The 14,149-nt window shown below is 40.3% G+C and overlaps 1 protein-coding gene across 2 annotated transcripts in view; it reads right to left on the bottom strand.

Moving 5' to 3' along the window:
• Nucleotides 1-14,149, bottom strand: part of SIMC1 (SUMO interacting motifs containing 1) — a 69,414-nt gene that overhangs the window by 8,519 nt on the left and 46,746 nt on the right. For both annotated transcript variants that reach the window (XM_037500590.2, XM_037500591.2), the window contains 4 exons: nt 8,294-8,446; nt 6,281-6,409; nt 1,065-1,221; nt 850-934 (listed from right to left, as the gene is read on the bottom strand). In XM_037500590.2, the coding sequence (XP_037356487.1) occupies nt 850-934; nt 1,065-1,221; nt 6,281-6,409; nt 8,294-8,446 (524 nt within the window). The remainder of the gene's footprint in view (nt 1-849; nt 935-1,064; nt 1,222-6,280; nt 6,410-8,293; nt 8,447-14,149) is intronic.

Below are 14,149 nucleotides of genomic sequence, written 5' to 3'. Positions count from 1 at the left end.
TTTATGTGCTTTAGCTTTTTAATCTGGAATAGTTCCTCAGTCCTTGCTTTTAAGACACTGGCACTTTTGAAGAATAAAGATCAGTTCCTTTGTAAGAGGTCCCTCAATCTAGGGGTTTGTCTGATGCTTCCTTGTAATTAGTTTCAGGTCATGAATTTCTGGCAAGAACACTACTAAGTGACAAGGTGCCCTTCTCAGGGCTTCACATCAAGAGGAAGGCCAGTTTTCTCTGTTGAGTTACGATCTTTCCTTTTGCAATAAATAATTACATCAGTTTTCCCAAGGGCCTCATTAATCCTTGGCTAATAAAACCATTCTCATTAGAAGTGGCTATTCCATTATAATACATGTCAAAATTGGCCTCCTGCGTGTCATCAGAGATGGTAATTTGCTAGTCACTGACTTTGCCTGTGGTTTGAGCAGAGCAACTTTCACAGACTTCAGTCTTACAACTTTTGCAATTGTCTGACCATTGATTTGCTTTGTGTATTGATATTTACAATGTCTACAGTAGGTGAGGATTCTACCCAACACACTACAGTGATGGGCGAGGACTGGTGGCAGGGATAATCAGATCACTCCTGATTACTTCTCATGTTATGATGACTTTGGCTTACCTATACAATCTGGTAACTGACAACCACTGTACCATCTGCCCTAACAAAGATAAGTGAATTTTATTTCATAGAACAAGTTCCAGCTATGTTATTCCTTGTTCCTTCTAGTGGCAACCAAGAAATAATGCTTCACTTAAGCTAGCAAATTACCATCTCTATGTAACTTTAATTCACAATAATGTCCATTATGAGACCTTCAACACTAGCTTATTTGTGAACAAATGCTCCTTACCTCTTAAAACATGTTGATAACTGGATAACAGAAACTGCAGATGCTCAACCAGCTCATCCCAAGTCTGCCACTGGGTTTTATCTGACTGCAGAGATAGTAAAAAGCAATCTTTCCTCAGCTAAAGGTTTTGTACAGTTTTCAAGTCATCTTTACATAATGGTAAGGAGTAGGGAAAAGGTGTTTTAAACCAGGGGTTGAAATTGGGAGAAACATACCTGACACTTGAGCAGTGATGTGGAATTGTTCAGAAAATAGAGGGCCTGGGCCAGAGACAAGGGCAGGCGAGTGGGCGTCTCGCAGCTGTGGAGGAATATGATTTCTAACACTTTGCAGCGCAGAAGGTGGCTTTCCATGGTAGTAAAGAACATCTCTCTGTGTGGAGAAGAGGAAAAGGGAATTGCCCATCATAAGTGTTTCAAAGAACAAAAAACTCACCTCCCCTGAATGTGCTAACAGCTGCCCTAGAAATGAGATGGCGAAGAAGGAATACAGCGGAGGCCTCAAAAACCACAAAGCGTGTGGACAGGGCAGAAATGGATTTGTTCTTGAATTAACAGTTACCAGAGGAGGGGAAAATCTTTGACTTTTGAAAAAGACAAATTTAGGACACATTTTAGAATTACTTTGTATCGTACCTAGAGAATTAAAACATGTAAATAAACTGGCCTACAGGGCCAATTGCTGTTTGGTACAACCAGGAATACTGAGATAAATGGAAGAGGGTATTGCTTAAAGAAAAGGTGATAACTGAAAAGGGATGAGAGGCACGCCATGGGAGCCCACACTGCAGGAGAGTATATCTGTAGGTGAGCGAGGTGCCTGCCTGCTCTAGAGACACAGAAGAGAGTGCCCTTTGGTCAGGGGCTGGAAGTGGCCATCTTAGCAGGTGGTGGCACTGGTTGACAGTGGTCTAGGAGGAGCAAAGGAGATTCAAGGCAGGAGAATTTCAACAAAAGGAAAAATAAGGGCAAAAACAAAGAAGTAAACAATACACAGCTATGGCATTAAATTTTAAGTCTGATATTTTAGCATCCCAGAGGGACTCCTGACCTTGGCTTTGTTATTCTACCTCATGCGGGGGCTTGACCAGTGAAGGGCAGACTGGAGCATGTCCAGAGGCTTCTGAGCAGGAGAGCTACAAAACTGGAGGTAGACTTCAGGAAGTTTAATGAATCAATTCATTGTCCTGAAAAAAACATCAGCTTTGGGAAAAAAAAAAAAAAAAAAAAAAGGATGATGACTCTTCCATGCACAGAGTGCCTCTCTGCACTGCCTGGACGTATTTGGTTTCTTTACTAGTCCGAGCAGTTCTGGGAAGCAGAGAGTGAGCAGGTGAGGAGGTGGCAGCAAGAAGTAACAGCACGGCTTGCCTAGTCAACAGACAACAGGGCCAGCCCCACATCCAAGAGTTTTTTTCTCCTATGACATTCTGACTTTCTGCAGTTTTGCACCATCTGGAAAATTGCGGGGGGGAGGTTAGGGGTGGTACTCTGTTTCACTGCCATAATAAACAACAAAGTATATTTTGTTTTTATTTTCTTGGTTCCCCTTCCATTTGCTTTTCCACCAGGTATATATATTATTTGTGTAAAAGCAAAGTTCAAAAAGCAGGATGAACTCAACAACAACAAAAAAACCCAATCCAAAAAAGGGCAGAAGAGCTAAGTAGGCATTTCTCTAAGACACGCAAATGGCCAACAGACATGAAAAAATGCTCACCATCACTCACCATTAGGGAAATGCAAATCAATACCACAATGAGATAACATCTCACACCTGTGAGAATGGCATATATGAGAAAAATCACAAACAACAAGTGCAGAGGAAGGTGTAGAGAAAAAGGGACCCTCTTACACTGCCGGTAGGAATGTAGACTGGCCCAGGCCCTATGGGAAGAACTGTGGAGATTCCTCAAAAGACTAAAAATGGATTTAGCATGTGACCCAGCAATTCTGCTCCTTGGTATCTAGCCAAAGAGCACAAAAACACTAATTCGAAAGGAAACCTGCACTCCTATGTGTATAGCAGCACAATTTAGCCAAGACATGGAAACAATCTGAATGTCCTAGAACAGATGACTGGATCAAGATGAAGTACATATGGAATATTACTCTGCAATAAAAAAGATAAATTCATGACATTTTGGCAACATGGATGGTACTGGGAGGGATTATGCTAAGTGAAATGAGACATAAGGAGAAAGATAAATACCAGATGGTTTCCCTTACATGTGGAGTCTAAAGAAACCAAACAATGGATCAGACAAACTCTAAGAATAGTCCTTGAAAGCAGACTGTAGAGCTGAGACATCTAGGAGGGGTGGAAGAAGGGTAGAGTAGGTAGGGAGGAGAACATGGTGGAATGTGGTGGAGGACTGTGGGCACTGTGATGGTGGTAAAACTATGGTGACTGCACCTGAGGGGAGAAATCCTATATGGTGAAAAAATAAATAAGAACGTTAAAAAAAAAAAAAAAAAAAATATATATATATATATATATATACACACACACACATACACCCCCCCCAATAAAATAAAAACCAGAATGAATATTTTTGATTTCTTTTTTTTTTTAATAGAGGCATGTTTTTATTTATTTATTTATTTGTTTGTTTGTTTATACATGCACTGGGTACAGTCAGAAGCGCGGGAGGGTGAGAGAATTCACCAGAGCCAGAGCGGGGAGCAGAACAGGCAGAAGGACCGAAGCACACTGCTGAGGGGAGCAGCGGGAGGCAGGAGAGGTCTGCGCGCCATGTGGGACCCTCCTCTGGTGGCCGGGGAGCAGCCGGGGATCGAACCAGCGCCGCAGAGGCTGCGGGCAGCTTTGCAACCCAGCGCTCAACCACTGCGCCACCGGGGAGGCCCCAGAATGAATATTTTTGTAGCCTTTCTCTTATTACTCAAAATTTTAAAAATTCTACAATATTTGTAGGCTTTTATCTTTTTAATGTTTTTGAACCATCTCTGACAAATTTTCTTCTTTAATGCAAAGAACTCCACATTACTGTATTTGCAAGATATTTTCCAAATTCTCTTTAAAGTGTGATTTTTACTCTGCAACTGGCCAATAATGCTCATAAGACAGTTTTCCTGTTCCATAATCTTTTATTTTAAATTGTATTTTCTTTTCCAATTTTTATTCCAGGACTTGCACTTTCCCTGGCTTTATAATCCACAGACGGAAAACTCAGAGATACATGAAGAAGAAAATTTCTCCTTTCTTAAAAAAAAGATGTGGATATTTACTAAGCATACTCTGTTATATTTTGCTTTTTTTACTAATATATTATGGAAATCAGTTTATAGAAATTTTATCCCTATATATTTTTATTTTTTTCACAGCTATATAACTCCACTGTCCTATGATGGTTGTTTCCTGTGTTTTGCAATTACAAATAATGCTGTAATGAATATTCTTGTGTACATGTCATTTTATATAGTTAAAAGTATATCTTCAGGGTAATTCCTATAAGTGGGACTGCTGATGAGAGGTCAATGTATATCTAATTTTGTTAGATACTGCAAAACTCCCCTACATAAAGGCTTGCACCATTTTGCATTCCCACCAGCTGTGTATGAGTACTTGCAATCTCAAAGCCTCACTTATAGAGTATATTGAAGTACATAACATTTTTTACTATTCAGATAAGTGAGAAATGATATTGCAAAGTAATTTATTTTATATTTCTTTAAATATGTGTGAGAATAAAATTATAAGATTAAAATTACAGGTCAATAGCTCATAAATATAGATGCAAAATATCTTAAAATACTAGCAAATTCAATCTATCAATATACAGAAAGGATAATATAATGACATAGGGATTTTTATTCTAGGAATGCAGGGCTGGTTTAATATTAGGAAATTAATCAATGTAATTCATCATGTCAGTGGAATAAAGGAAAAAATTATGATTCTCTCAACAGATAAAGAAAATATATTTTATAAATTTCAACACCAAGTCTTCATAATAATTCAATACACTAGCAATAGAAGGAAGCTTCCCAAATCTAAGGGCATCTTTAAAACATTTATACCTAACATTATACCAAATAGCCAAAGAATGAATGTTTCTCCCATAAGATCAGGAATAAGGCAATGATGTCTGCTCTCATCACTTAACATTCTATTGGGGCCTCCCCGGTGGCACAGCGGTTGAGCACTGGGTTGCGAAGCTGCCCGCAGCCTCTGCAGTGCCGGTTCGATCCCTGGCTGCTCCCCGGTCACCGGAGGAGGGTCCCACATGGCGCACAGACCTCTCCTGCCGCCCGCTGCTCCCCTCAGCAGTGTACTTCGGTCCTTCTGCCTGCTCTGCTCCCCGCTCTGGCTCTGGTGAATTCTCTCACCCTCCCGCGCTTCTGACTGTACCCAGTGCTTGTATAAATAAATAATAAATAATAAATAAATAAATAAAATAAATCTTAAAAAAAAAAAAAACATTCTATTGGAGGTATTAGCCAATGCAGTAAGTCAAGAAAAAGAAGCAAAAGTCATACATATTATAAAGGAAGACGTCAAGCGGTTTTATTTACAGAAAGACTGGGTAGAAAATACCTCTCCTGTCTCACCTATTGCTCCCCTCAGAAGTGTATTTCAGTAGATCCACCTGTTTTACTCCCCACTCACTCCATCTCTGGTGAATCCTCTCAACCCCTGCAACTCTGGCCTACATTCCAGTTCTTGTATACCTAAATAAAAAAAAAATGGGCCTCCCTGGTGGCGCAGGCACTTGCGCACAGTGCTGTGAAGCTGTCTGCAGCCTCTGCAGTGCCGGTTCGATCCCCACCGGCCTCGGAGCAACCCACATGGCGAGCAGACCTCTCCTGTCTCGCCCACTGTTCCCCTTAGCAGTGTATTTCGTCAGTCTGCCTGTTCTGTTCCCTGCTCTGTCTCTGGTGAATCCTCTCACCCTCCCGCGCATCTGACCTGCACCCTAGTTCTTGTATAAATAAAAATAAATCTTTAAAAAAAAGAAATCTTTTAAAAAAAACAACAGAAGCAAAATCCTAGTAGAATAAATAAATTAGCAAGGTTGCAGGATTACTGTATAAATGAGTAACTAGAAATGATAGGTTACGTAGTATATGCATTTGTTAAAACTCATAAAATGATACTTATGTAAGATTATATAATTTAATTGTGGTGAGGGCCAGGGACGAATAGCTGATTTCTGAAGGATGAGTAAAGTTGTTAGCCAAAAAGATAAAGCAGAAAAATTTAGGCTTTACTTAAAGGTCTACTTACATAATTTCTTCCCAAAGAAGTTATGTCTTAGTTGCAAATAAAAACAGTTGAGAACTTCTTTCTTTCGAAGTATTAAATAGACAGGAAGTACCCTCTATTCTTTTTTCCTCTAATTAATGTCTGGAATTTTTTCTTTTGAAATTTGGTTCTCAGAACAAAAAATGAAAACAAAACTAAGACTCACCTTTGACTCCTCTCAGGAATGTCCAGTACAAATCCAAACATCATCTCAGCAATTTTATTGGAGCTACAGGTGGGAGTCCTGTCCACCTCTACAGCTATGGACAGCATCCTTTGCAGCTGGCAGACAATCCTGAGTCCGGAATACAGAATACAAGTGAGCGTGGGTATCTAACAAGGAGCCACCCTGCTGGCTGGGAGGAGGTCCCCACCAGTATACATTGAGAATAGAGACTACTAAAGGATCTTGTAAAGCACACACTAGGTCAGGGAGAACTACTCAAGCCATCAGCATGCTTTTATTTAGTAATTTCACCTACCTGAATCCCTTTTGCCAGATCATACTATCTGAACCTCTCAGAACCTGGGGTTGAGCTGCAAAAGCAAGCTGCTTTTAAATTCAAAAATAGAAGCATACAATCTTAAGGAGCTAGAAAATTTAAGGATTATCTAACCTATAACTTCTCTACTATACAGCTCAAGAAACAGATGCAGAATGACTATATTCTTTGATATAGGAGAAAATACAGTTACCATATATTCTCCTGTTACTGGTTCCTTTACAAAAATTTCTCACTAAGTTCAGTCTTAGAACTTCAACTGGTGGAACTTGATCCTTGCTACTGTCATACCTAATAATAGGCGAAGTAATCTGGGCAACCCCAGATTTAGGCCAAGAGAGCCTCGCCTAAAGTCAGTCTTTCTAACATGCATTATTATTTGTGGTGGAAAAAAGGGCTCTGTTTTCAGAAAATTTGTAGCTAATGACACAATAGATGGACTAGGGGCTTTGGTATCAGATTCTGGCTCTGAAATAAGTTGTTTTAACCTTTGACAAGTTACTAAACTGTTCTGAGTCCAAGTATTCTTATCTATAAAAGGGGGAATACCACCACCAATTTCATAAAGTAGGGGTGTTATATAAAATACATGGCAGATAGACTCTCACTGATGGTAAACAATAGTGCCTATTATTGATAAGATCATGATAAACTGACTTTTAGAGAGCCTTGTTTTATTTCTACTACTTTTTTTATATATTTATTATTATTGTATGATATTAGCTTCCACTGAAGGAATAGTGTTCCCTTTTCCCTTATGTCTATATATAATCCCTTTTTAGGATCTTCCCCATTCTGTCCAAGTAATTGCTTCATTGCTTCATTTTCTCTTTATATATGAGGTTATTATGTTGTCTCCTAAATTAATTTAAAGTTTATTAGGTTTAAGGTTATTTAAGGTTGTCTATTTGGTGTAATGTTGTAATAATTTAAGGTTATTGGTTGTCTCCTAAATTAATTTAAACTCACTGGCCTTATATAAATATCAGGTTGATGACACTAGATTATAATACAGCATTGTGAATTTAGGCACTAATGCTGCATTTGAAATGTAAGATTTGTTGGACTAGTAGATTACTTAAGCAAGGGTAGCTCCAGCCCCTAAAATCCTGGCATCTCTCAAAAAATGCCAAAACAATTTTCAACCTCATACAAGAAATGTCAGGAATCTCTTTCCAGTGCAATCCAAGGTATAAATGTCCCCTGGCCAGAGCCATTGCTGTTATAAACTATTGGACCCCATGGATTAAACTACAATTCTATTCCCAGGGCCTGAGGAGAGAAGCAGGTCCTTGTGGATTATACGCTGCAAGAAGCCACTACCCACAACTCCTTCCCTGCTGTCAATAGACGGCTTAAGTGATGAGAAATTGTAATACTGTGTTTTCTCTTGGAGTACAGGGAAGGGAGATGGTGTCCTCTAGCTTTTGATTCACTTTGGCTTCATGAATTTGTATTCCTTTAATGAAGTCCTATTCATTTGTGGGGAAAGAATCTATTGTTTTTTCCTACCTTTGGAATTAGAAATTTAACCTTAGTCAAACTGAGAGTCTTTAATAAGAATCAGCCTATGTTTTAGGAGCTTGTTAATTTTGAGAAAACTGCTCTGAAGTGCTGTTCTCTATGATACTAAATCTTTATAGCCCCAGGAAAGACAACTTCTGCCTGCCCCTTACAGCTGATTGGTGTTCTTTGTCAGGTTGGGCGGGGGAGAAGTGTGGCTACTGCTGGCTTTCAAGATTCCAGTTCCTGAGGAGGTTTGATTCCCATCTGGGGGCTGAGTTAATCCATCTTCAGTTACTGCTTTGACCAACCACTTGATAACATCTCTGAAATGAAAAAAAAGGATAAGAAACATTTTAAACTTCTGGTATGGGACTCACAACTGCATCCTTAACCTGGGTTTCTAGGCCCTTAGAATTCCCCAAAGGCAAAATTTTTCCTTTTGGGTTCTTTCTTTCTTTTTTGCATAGAAGATCTGGGGTGTAGGCCAGAGGTGTGCAGGGTGAGAGGATTCTCCAGAGACAGAGTGGGGAACAGAACAGGATGCACTGAAATATACTGCTGAGGGGAGTAGGGGGCGAGACAGGAGAGATCTGCTGTGCAATGGGGTAAGACTCAGGCTGTAGCAGTGACAGCGCTGAGACATAACCCCTAGGCCACCAGGGAGGCCCTCCCCTTGGGCTATTTTCAATATTAAAAAATAAGTTTAGGGCCTCCCCTGGTGGCACAGAGGTTGAGCGCTGGGCTGTGAGGCTGCCCGCAGCCTCTGCAGCCGGTGAGGGTTCCACAAAAAAACAAAAAAAAAAACCCAAAAAACAAGTTTAATGGAAACCTCACATTTAATTGCAATGGTTTTTTGATGTTGTTGTTGTTGTTAAAGGGTAGCTAAAATATCGACATTTTTCTTTGTTTTAATTACTGAAAGGTACCTCCAAGGTCAAAGAACACTATCTGTGGCTTCTGACCAGGAACATTCCTTTACCAGATGGAAAGCTGGACTGGATGACCACAGAAGTTCTTGCTGGCTTTCTATTATTATATATTATCTATTAATGCTAATAAAATCAAGGCTTAGAGTATACACCATGAAGTCATATTTTATACAGCATTTAGGCTTCAAAAGTTAGTAAGGCAAACATATCTCATATAGCAAAATTACTTTTGATAATCACTTAGGTAATCCAGGTGAAAATGGTGGCTTAAATACACACATCTAATTTTGTTCCCTCCTAAAAATCCCACTAATACTATAGTAAATAAGTTTTAAAAAAAATCCACAAGAAAGAGGAGACAAAGTGGGGAGACAATAGCAGTGAAATTTTGAAAGCTGGAAGGTGAAAGTATACTCATAAAATAGAATATTACATGATTGTCAAAATAAGAGGTTACAGTGGTAGGCAAAAATATGTACAAATCTTAATGCTCTATATTAGTAATTGAAAAATGAAAGTCTAAAAGGAACTAAAATAAAGATGTAAACTTTACAGGAACACTTGTAGATTCAATATAACTACATAGAATAATGCACATTCAGGATGCAAGTTACCTTGCATACAGGAAGGTGGAAAGGTGGGTGATGGGGGATAGATGTATATAAGATGTAGGTAACTTTCAAGGTCTTAGTCTTTAATTTAGGGCGTGGGTTAAGAAATGCTGATTAAAAATCAAGAGTCACTAGTTAAGCAAATAAGGCAAATATGTTGTATTTTAAGGGTGATGTTTAATCTAAGTCTATGACTTCAGCAAAGAAGCAAATTTCAACTGAGTGAGAATTGAGAAAGCAGACTGCTAGCTCATTAGTAGAGAAGAACAATGCTGTTTAATTTTATTTACCAATAAAGAGCATTTGGAAGCTCTACAAATGCCAGTACAAGCACTCTCGGAAGTGAGGGTGAAACAGGGTGAGTTTAAATAAGTAAGACTTGTAAACTGTTCAAGACATTTTTAGATTCCTAGATCTTCTTCTCTACCCTTCAGAGTACATTGTAAATTTGTGGAGAGGTGAAAGAGAGGGTTCACTAGACTGGGAGGCAAAGGAGCAAAGGCATCTAAGCAAAAAAGGGTACTAAGTGAACTAAGAACATATGCATGCTGAATGCAAAGACCCTGGAACCCCCACTTGCCTTCCAAAAACCTATCCTTCATGTGGGAGATTGGGAGTATTCCCTGGATAACCCATACAGCCCAAGAGGAAACACCTAAAGACACTGACATAGAGTATTTTCTAAGAAATGGGCAGCAGTTCCACCTACCGGGAACTTCAGAAATGACAAGTCCTCTCAAGTACTCAGAGTTTCTCGCAGCTTTTAAGTCTGTCACCAACCTGGATAGACAAAGATTTACCAGATATCTATGGAAATATTCCAACAAGAGAAAGGACAAAATCACCAACACCAACTTACTCTTCCTCTCCCAAAAGCAACTTGAGAAAAGACATTATGCAGAGTATAAACAAACAACAACAAAAATCTACCAGTGTACCTTTCACCGTGCACAAAAATCAACTCAAAATGGGTAAAAGAGCTGACATAAGACCTGAAACTATAAAATATATAGAAGAAAATATAGGTAAAACACTACAACACATACATCGCAATAACATCTTTAAAGACTCATCACCCAAAGCAAAGAAAGTCAAGGAAAACATAAACACCTGGGATTACATCAAACTGAAAAGCTTCTGCACAGCAAAAGAGACATTAACCAAAACAGAGACACCTCACTGATTGGGAAAAAATCTTTGCACTTCAGTCAACTAATAAGGGACCAATCACAAAGATACACAAAGAACTCACATGACTCAACAAAAACAAAATAAACAATCCAGTCAAGAAATGGGCAGAAGAACTTAAAAGACATTTCTCCAAAGAGGAAATGCAAATGGCCAACAGGCATATGAAAAAATGTTCAACATCCCTTATAATCAGGGTAATGCAAATCAAAACCACACTTACACCAGTAAGAATGGCACATATCAAAAAAACAAGCAACAACAAATGTTGGCGAGGATGTGGTAATAAAGGAACTCTCCTACATTGCTGGTGGGAATGCAAACTGGTCCAACTACTATGGAAAGCTGTCTGGTGGTTCCTCAGTCTACTAAAATTGGAGTTACCATATGACCCAGCAATTCCACTCCTAGGGATCTACCCAAAGGACTCAAAAACACTGATTCAAAAGAACACCTGTACACCTATGGTTATTCAGCACTATTTATAATAGTTAAGATATGGAAACAACCCAAATGCCCCAAAATAGATGACTGGATCAAGAAGATGTGGTACATATACACAATGGAATATTACTCAGCAATCAAAAAAGATAAACTCATGCCATTCGCAGCAACATGGACGGAGCTAGAAGGAATTATGCTCAGTGAAATAAGCTGAAAGGAAAAAGAAAAATATCGGATGGTTTCACTTATAGCATGAATATAGGGGAGCCAAATAAGACATCGGTGTAAAAAAATAACAACATGGGCCTCCCTGGTGGCAGAGGCAGTTGAGTGCAGCACTGTGAAGCTGTCCGCAGGCTCTACAGTGCCATTTCGATCCCTGATGGCCTCGGAGCAACCCACATGGTGAGTAGACCTCTCCTGTCTCACCCGCTGCTCCCCTCAGCAGTGTATTTCGTCAGCCTGCCTGTTCTCTTCCCCGCTGTCTCTGGTGAATCCTTTCACCCTCCCGCGCATCTGGTCTGTACCCCAGCTCTTGTATAAATAAAATAAATCTTAAAAAAACAACAACAGTACAAAACACAACAAAGCAAAAACAGACAATTATAAATCATTGTGGAAGGAGGAGGGAGAGAGAGGAATCTGAGGAAGGGAGGGAGGAGCACAGGGGACTGAGGTGATGGTGCACGGGTGCACTGGTGAAGGAAACTCTACGGGGACTACACCTGAGGGGGTGGGTGAAGCAAATATTGTTTAAAAATGAACAATGATGTAAAAAATAAAAAAAATAATTAAAAAATTTAAAAAAATAGGAAAGAAAAAAAGAGAAAGATTTTAACAAGTCAAAAATCACAGTAATAAGGCCTCCCCAGTGGCGCAGCAGTTGAGCGCTGAGTTGCAAAGCTGCCCGCAGCCTCTGCAACGCCAGTTCAATCCCCGGCTGCTCCCTGGCCACTGGAGGAGGGTCCCACATGGCGCGCAGACCTCTCCTGCTGCCCGCTGCAGTGTACTTCAGTTTGCCTTCCTCTGCTCCCCATTCTGGCTCTGGTGAATTCCCTCACCCTCCTGCGCTTCTGACTGTACCCAGTGCTTGTATAAATAAATAAAAATAAATCTTTATTTAAAAAAAAGAAAAAAACATAGTAATAATACATATCTAAGAAAGACTTAGTTTTCTTTATAGAAGGACCCAGTTTTCTTTATAATTTATGTTCTTGTGAAATGGAAGAGAACTTGGCTTAATAAAAAGACAACTTCCAAATTAAATTAAAAAAAAAATCTACCAGTGTCATCAAAATATGGGAAAATATAGATCCATGAAAGAAAACAAAACAGAATAGTATTTATTAATTTAAAAAAAGGTACTTTTGGAGAAAGAAGTGAAAGTGCTCTTGTAAATTAAAAACATAACAGAAATAAAAACCCTGCTTTCTAGGAATGAAGGGTATGTTTCCAGACTGAAATGGCCACTGAATGCCCAACAGAAGGAATGAAAACAGATCTGAAAAAAGCATAGGGGGCGAAAGGAGGATTCTATAAACGTCTATAGGTACAAACCAGGGCATGTACAAAAAATTAGTAATCCAAGAAGCTTATGATTTCTTAACAGCAATTCTGGAAAATAGAAGACAAAGGAAGATTTCCTTCAAACCTCAGTGGAAAAGTTATTTCTAACCTAAATATCTATGAATATCAGCTGTTATTCATCAGTGTGTGAGATGACAAAGACATTTTTAGATATACAAGGTCTAAAAATATCTTTCTACCTACCTTTCTTAGGAAGCTACTGGAGACAGCTGTCAAAATAAGGGAGTAAACCAAGAAGAAAAGGATGTAGGAGAAACAAAAAAGACATATAACACTGGTGCTTCAGGTGAGGCAAACTGGATGGAGTTGGTTTTCTGAGAGTCCCCAACTTAAAAATGGTTTGACTGGTGTAGGGTAAGGTAAAAGGTATCAGGCTTTTCTGCCCTTCCGCCATCAGGATAGATGATGGATCCTTGTCCTGAATGCATGCCTGATGGCGGGCACCTGGAATAGGGTGTGGGCATAGGTAGATGGGATTCAGCTGAGTTAAGACTGTGCTTTTAAGGGCGGCGTCACGGGGGGACGCGAGCAGCCCCAGCCAGCAGCAGCAGAACCTGAAGGAGAAGCCGAAGCAGAAGCAGAGAACGCCAGAGAGCCCAGATAGAGTGAAGACTTGCTGGGGGCTGGGAGGCCTGCCAGCCTCCCAGCCCCCAGCCAGCACCCCTGCCTGCCATATGCCTGGTGAACCCCAAATAAAAAACCTGCAAAACTACTGAGGACTCTGACTCCTCCTTTACCCGATCTGCATGGCATCAGAAAACCTGCACTGTGCCCGTTCCTGCCCTTACAATTGGCGTATGTCGGCAAGATCCATGCAGACGGGTATTGGAGCCCTCCGAAGACCTGGAGGGACTAAGGAGAACAGACTTTGCCTGTGACGACGCTGGAGGCACCATGGCGGTATAGAAGATGGATACGTCCACGAGCTACAGGATGAGACCTGGCGTGAAGGAGACGCCCGAAAGGACCAGCCAACGACACCGGAAAGGACCAGCCAACGACACCGGATAGGACCAGCCAACGACACCGGAAAGGACCAGCCAATGACCCCTGAGGCAGCAGGCCATTGCTGAAGCAGGGAGAGGCCAATGGACTGATAGACTGATGAACTGATGATTTTGGACTGACAATCCCGCCAGAAGGCGGAGGACCTTAGCAGGTTATGTTTATTTTTTGAGAATCTGGGGGTGGCCAGTGGGCCTAGATGGCCAAAAGCAGCCTGTGTATGCCCAGTGGCCAGGTGGAGGAGAAAAGCCAACTAAGGTGG

This window comes from Talpa occidentalis, unplaced genomic scaffold (assembly GCF_014898055.3).
Source record: "Talpa occidentalis isolate TD23 unplaced genomic scaffold, MPIMG_talOcc4v2.1 talOcc4.9, whole genome shotgun sequence".
Classification (NCBI taxonomy): domain Eukaryota; kingdom Metazoa; phylum Chordata; class Mammalia; order Eulipotyphla; family Talpidae; genus Talpa; species Talpa occidentalis.
Note: the sequence above shows the minus strand (reverse complement) of the source record. Positions and strands in the feature narration are given on the sequence as shown.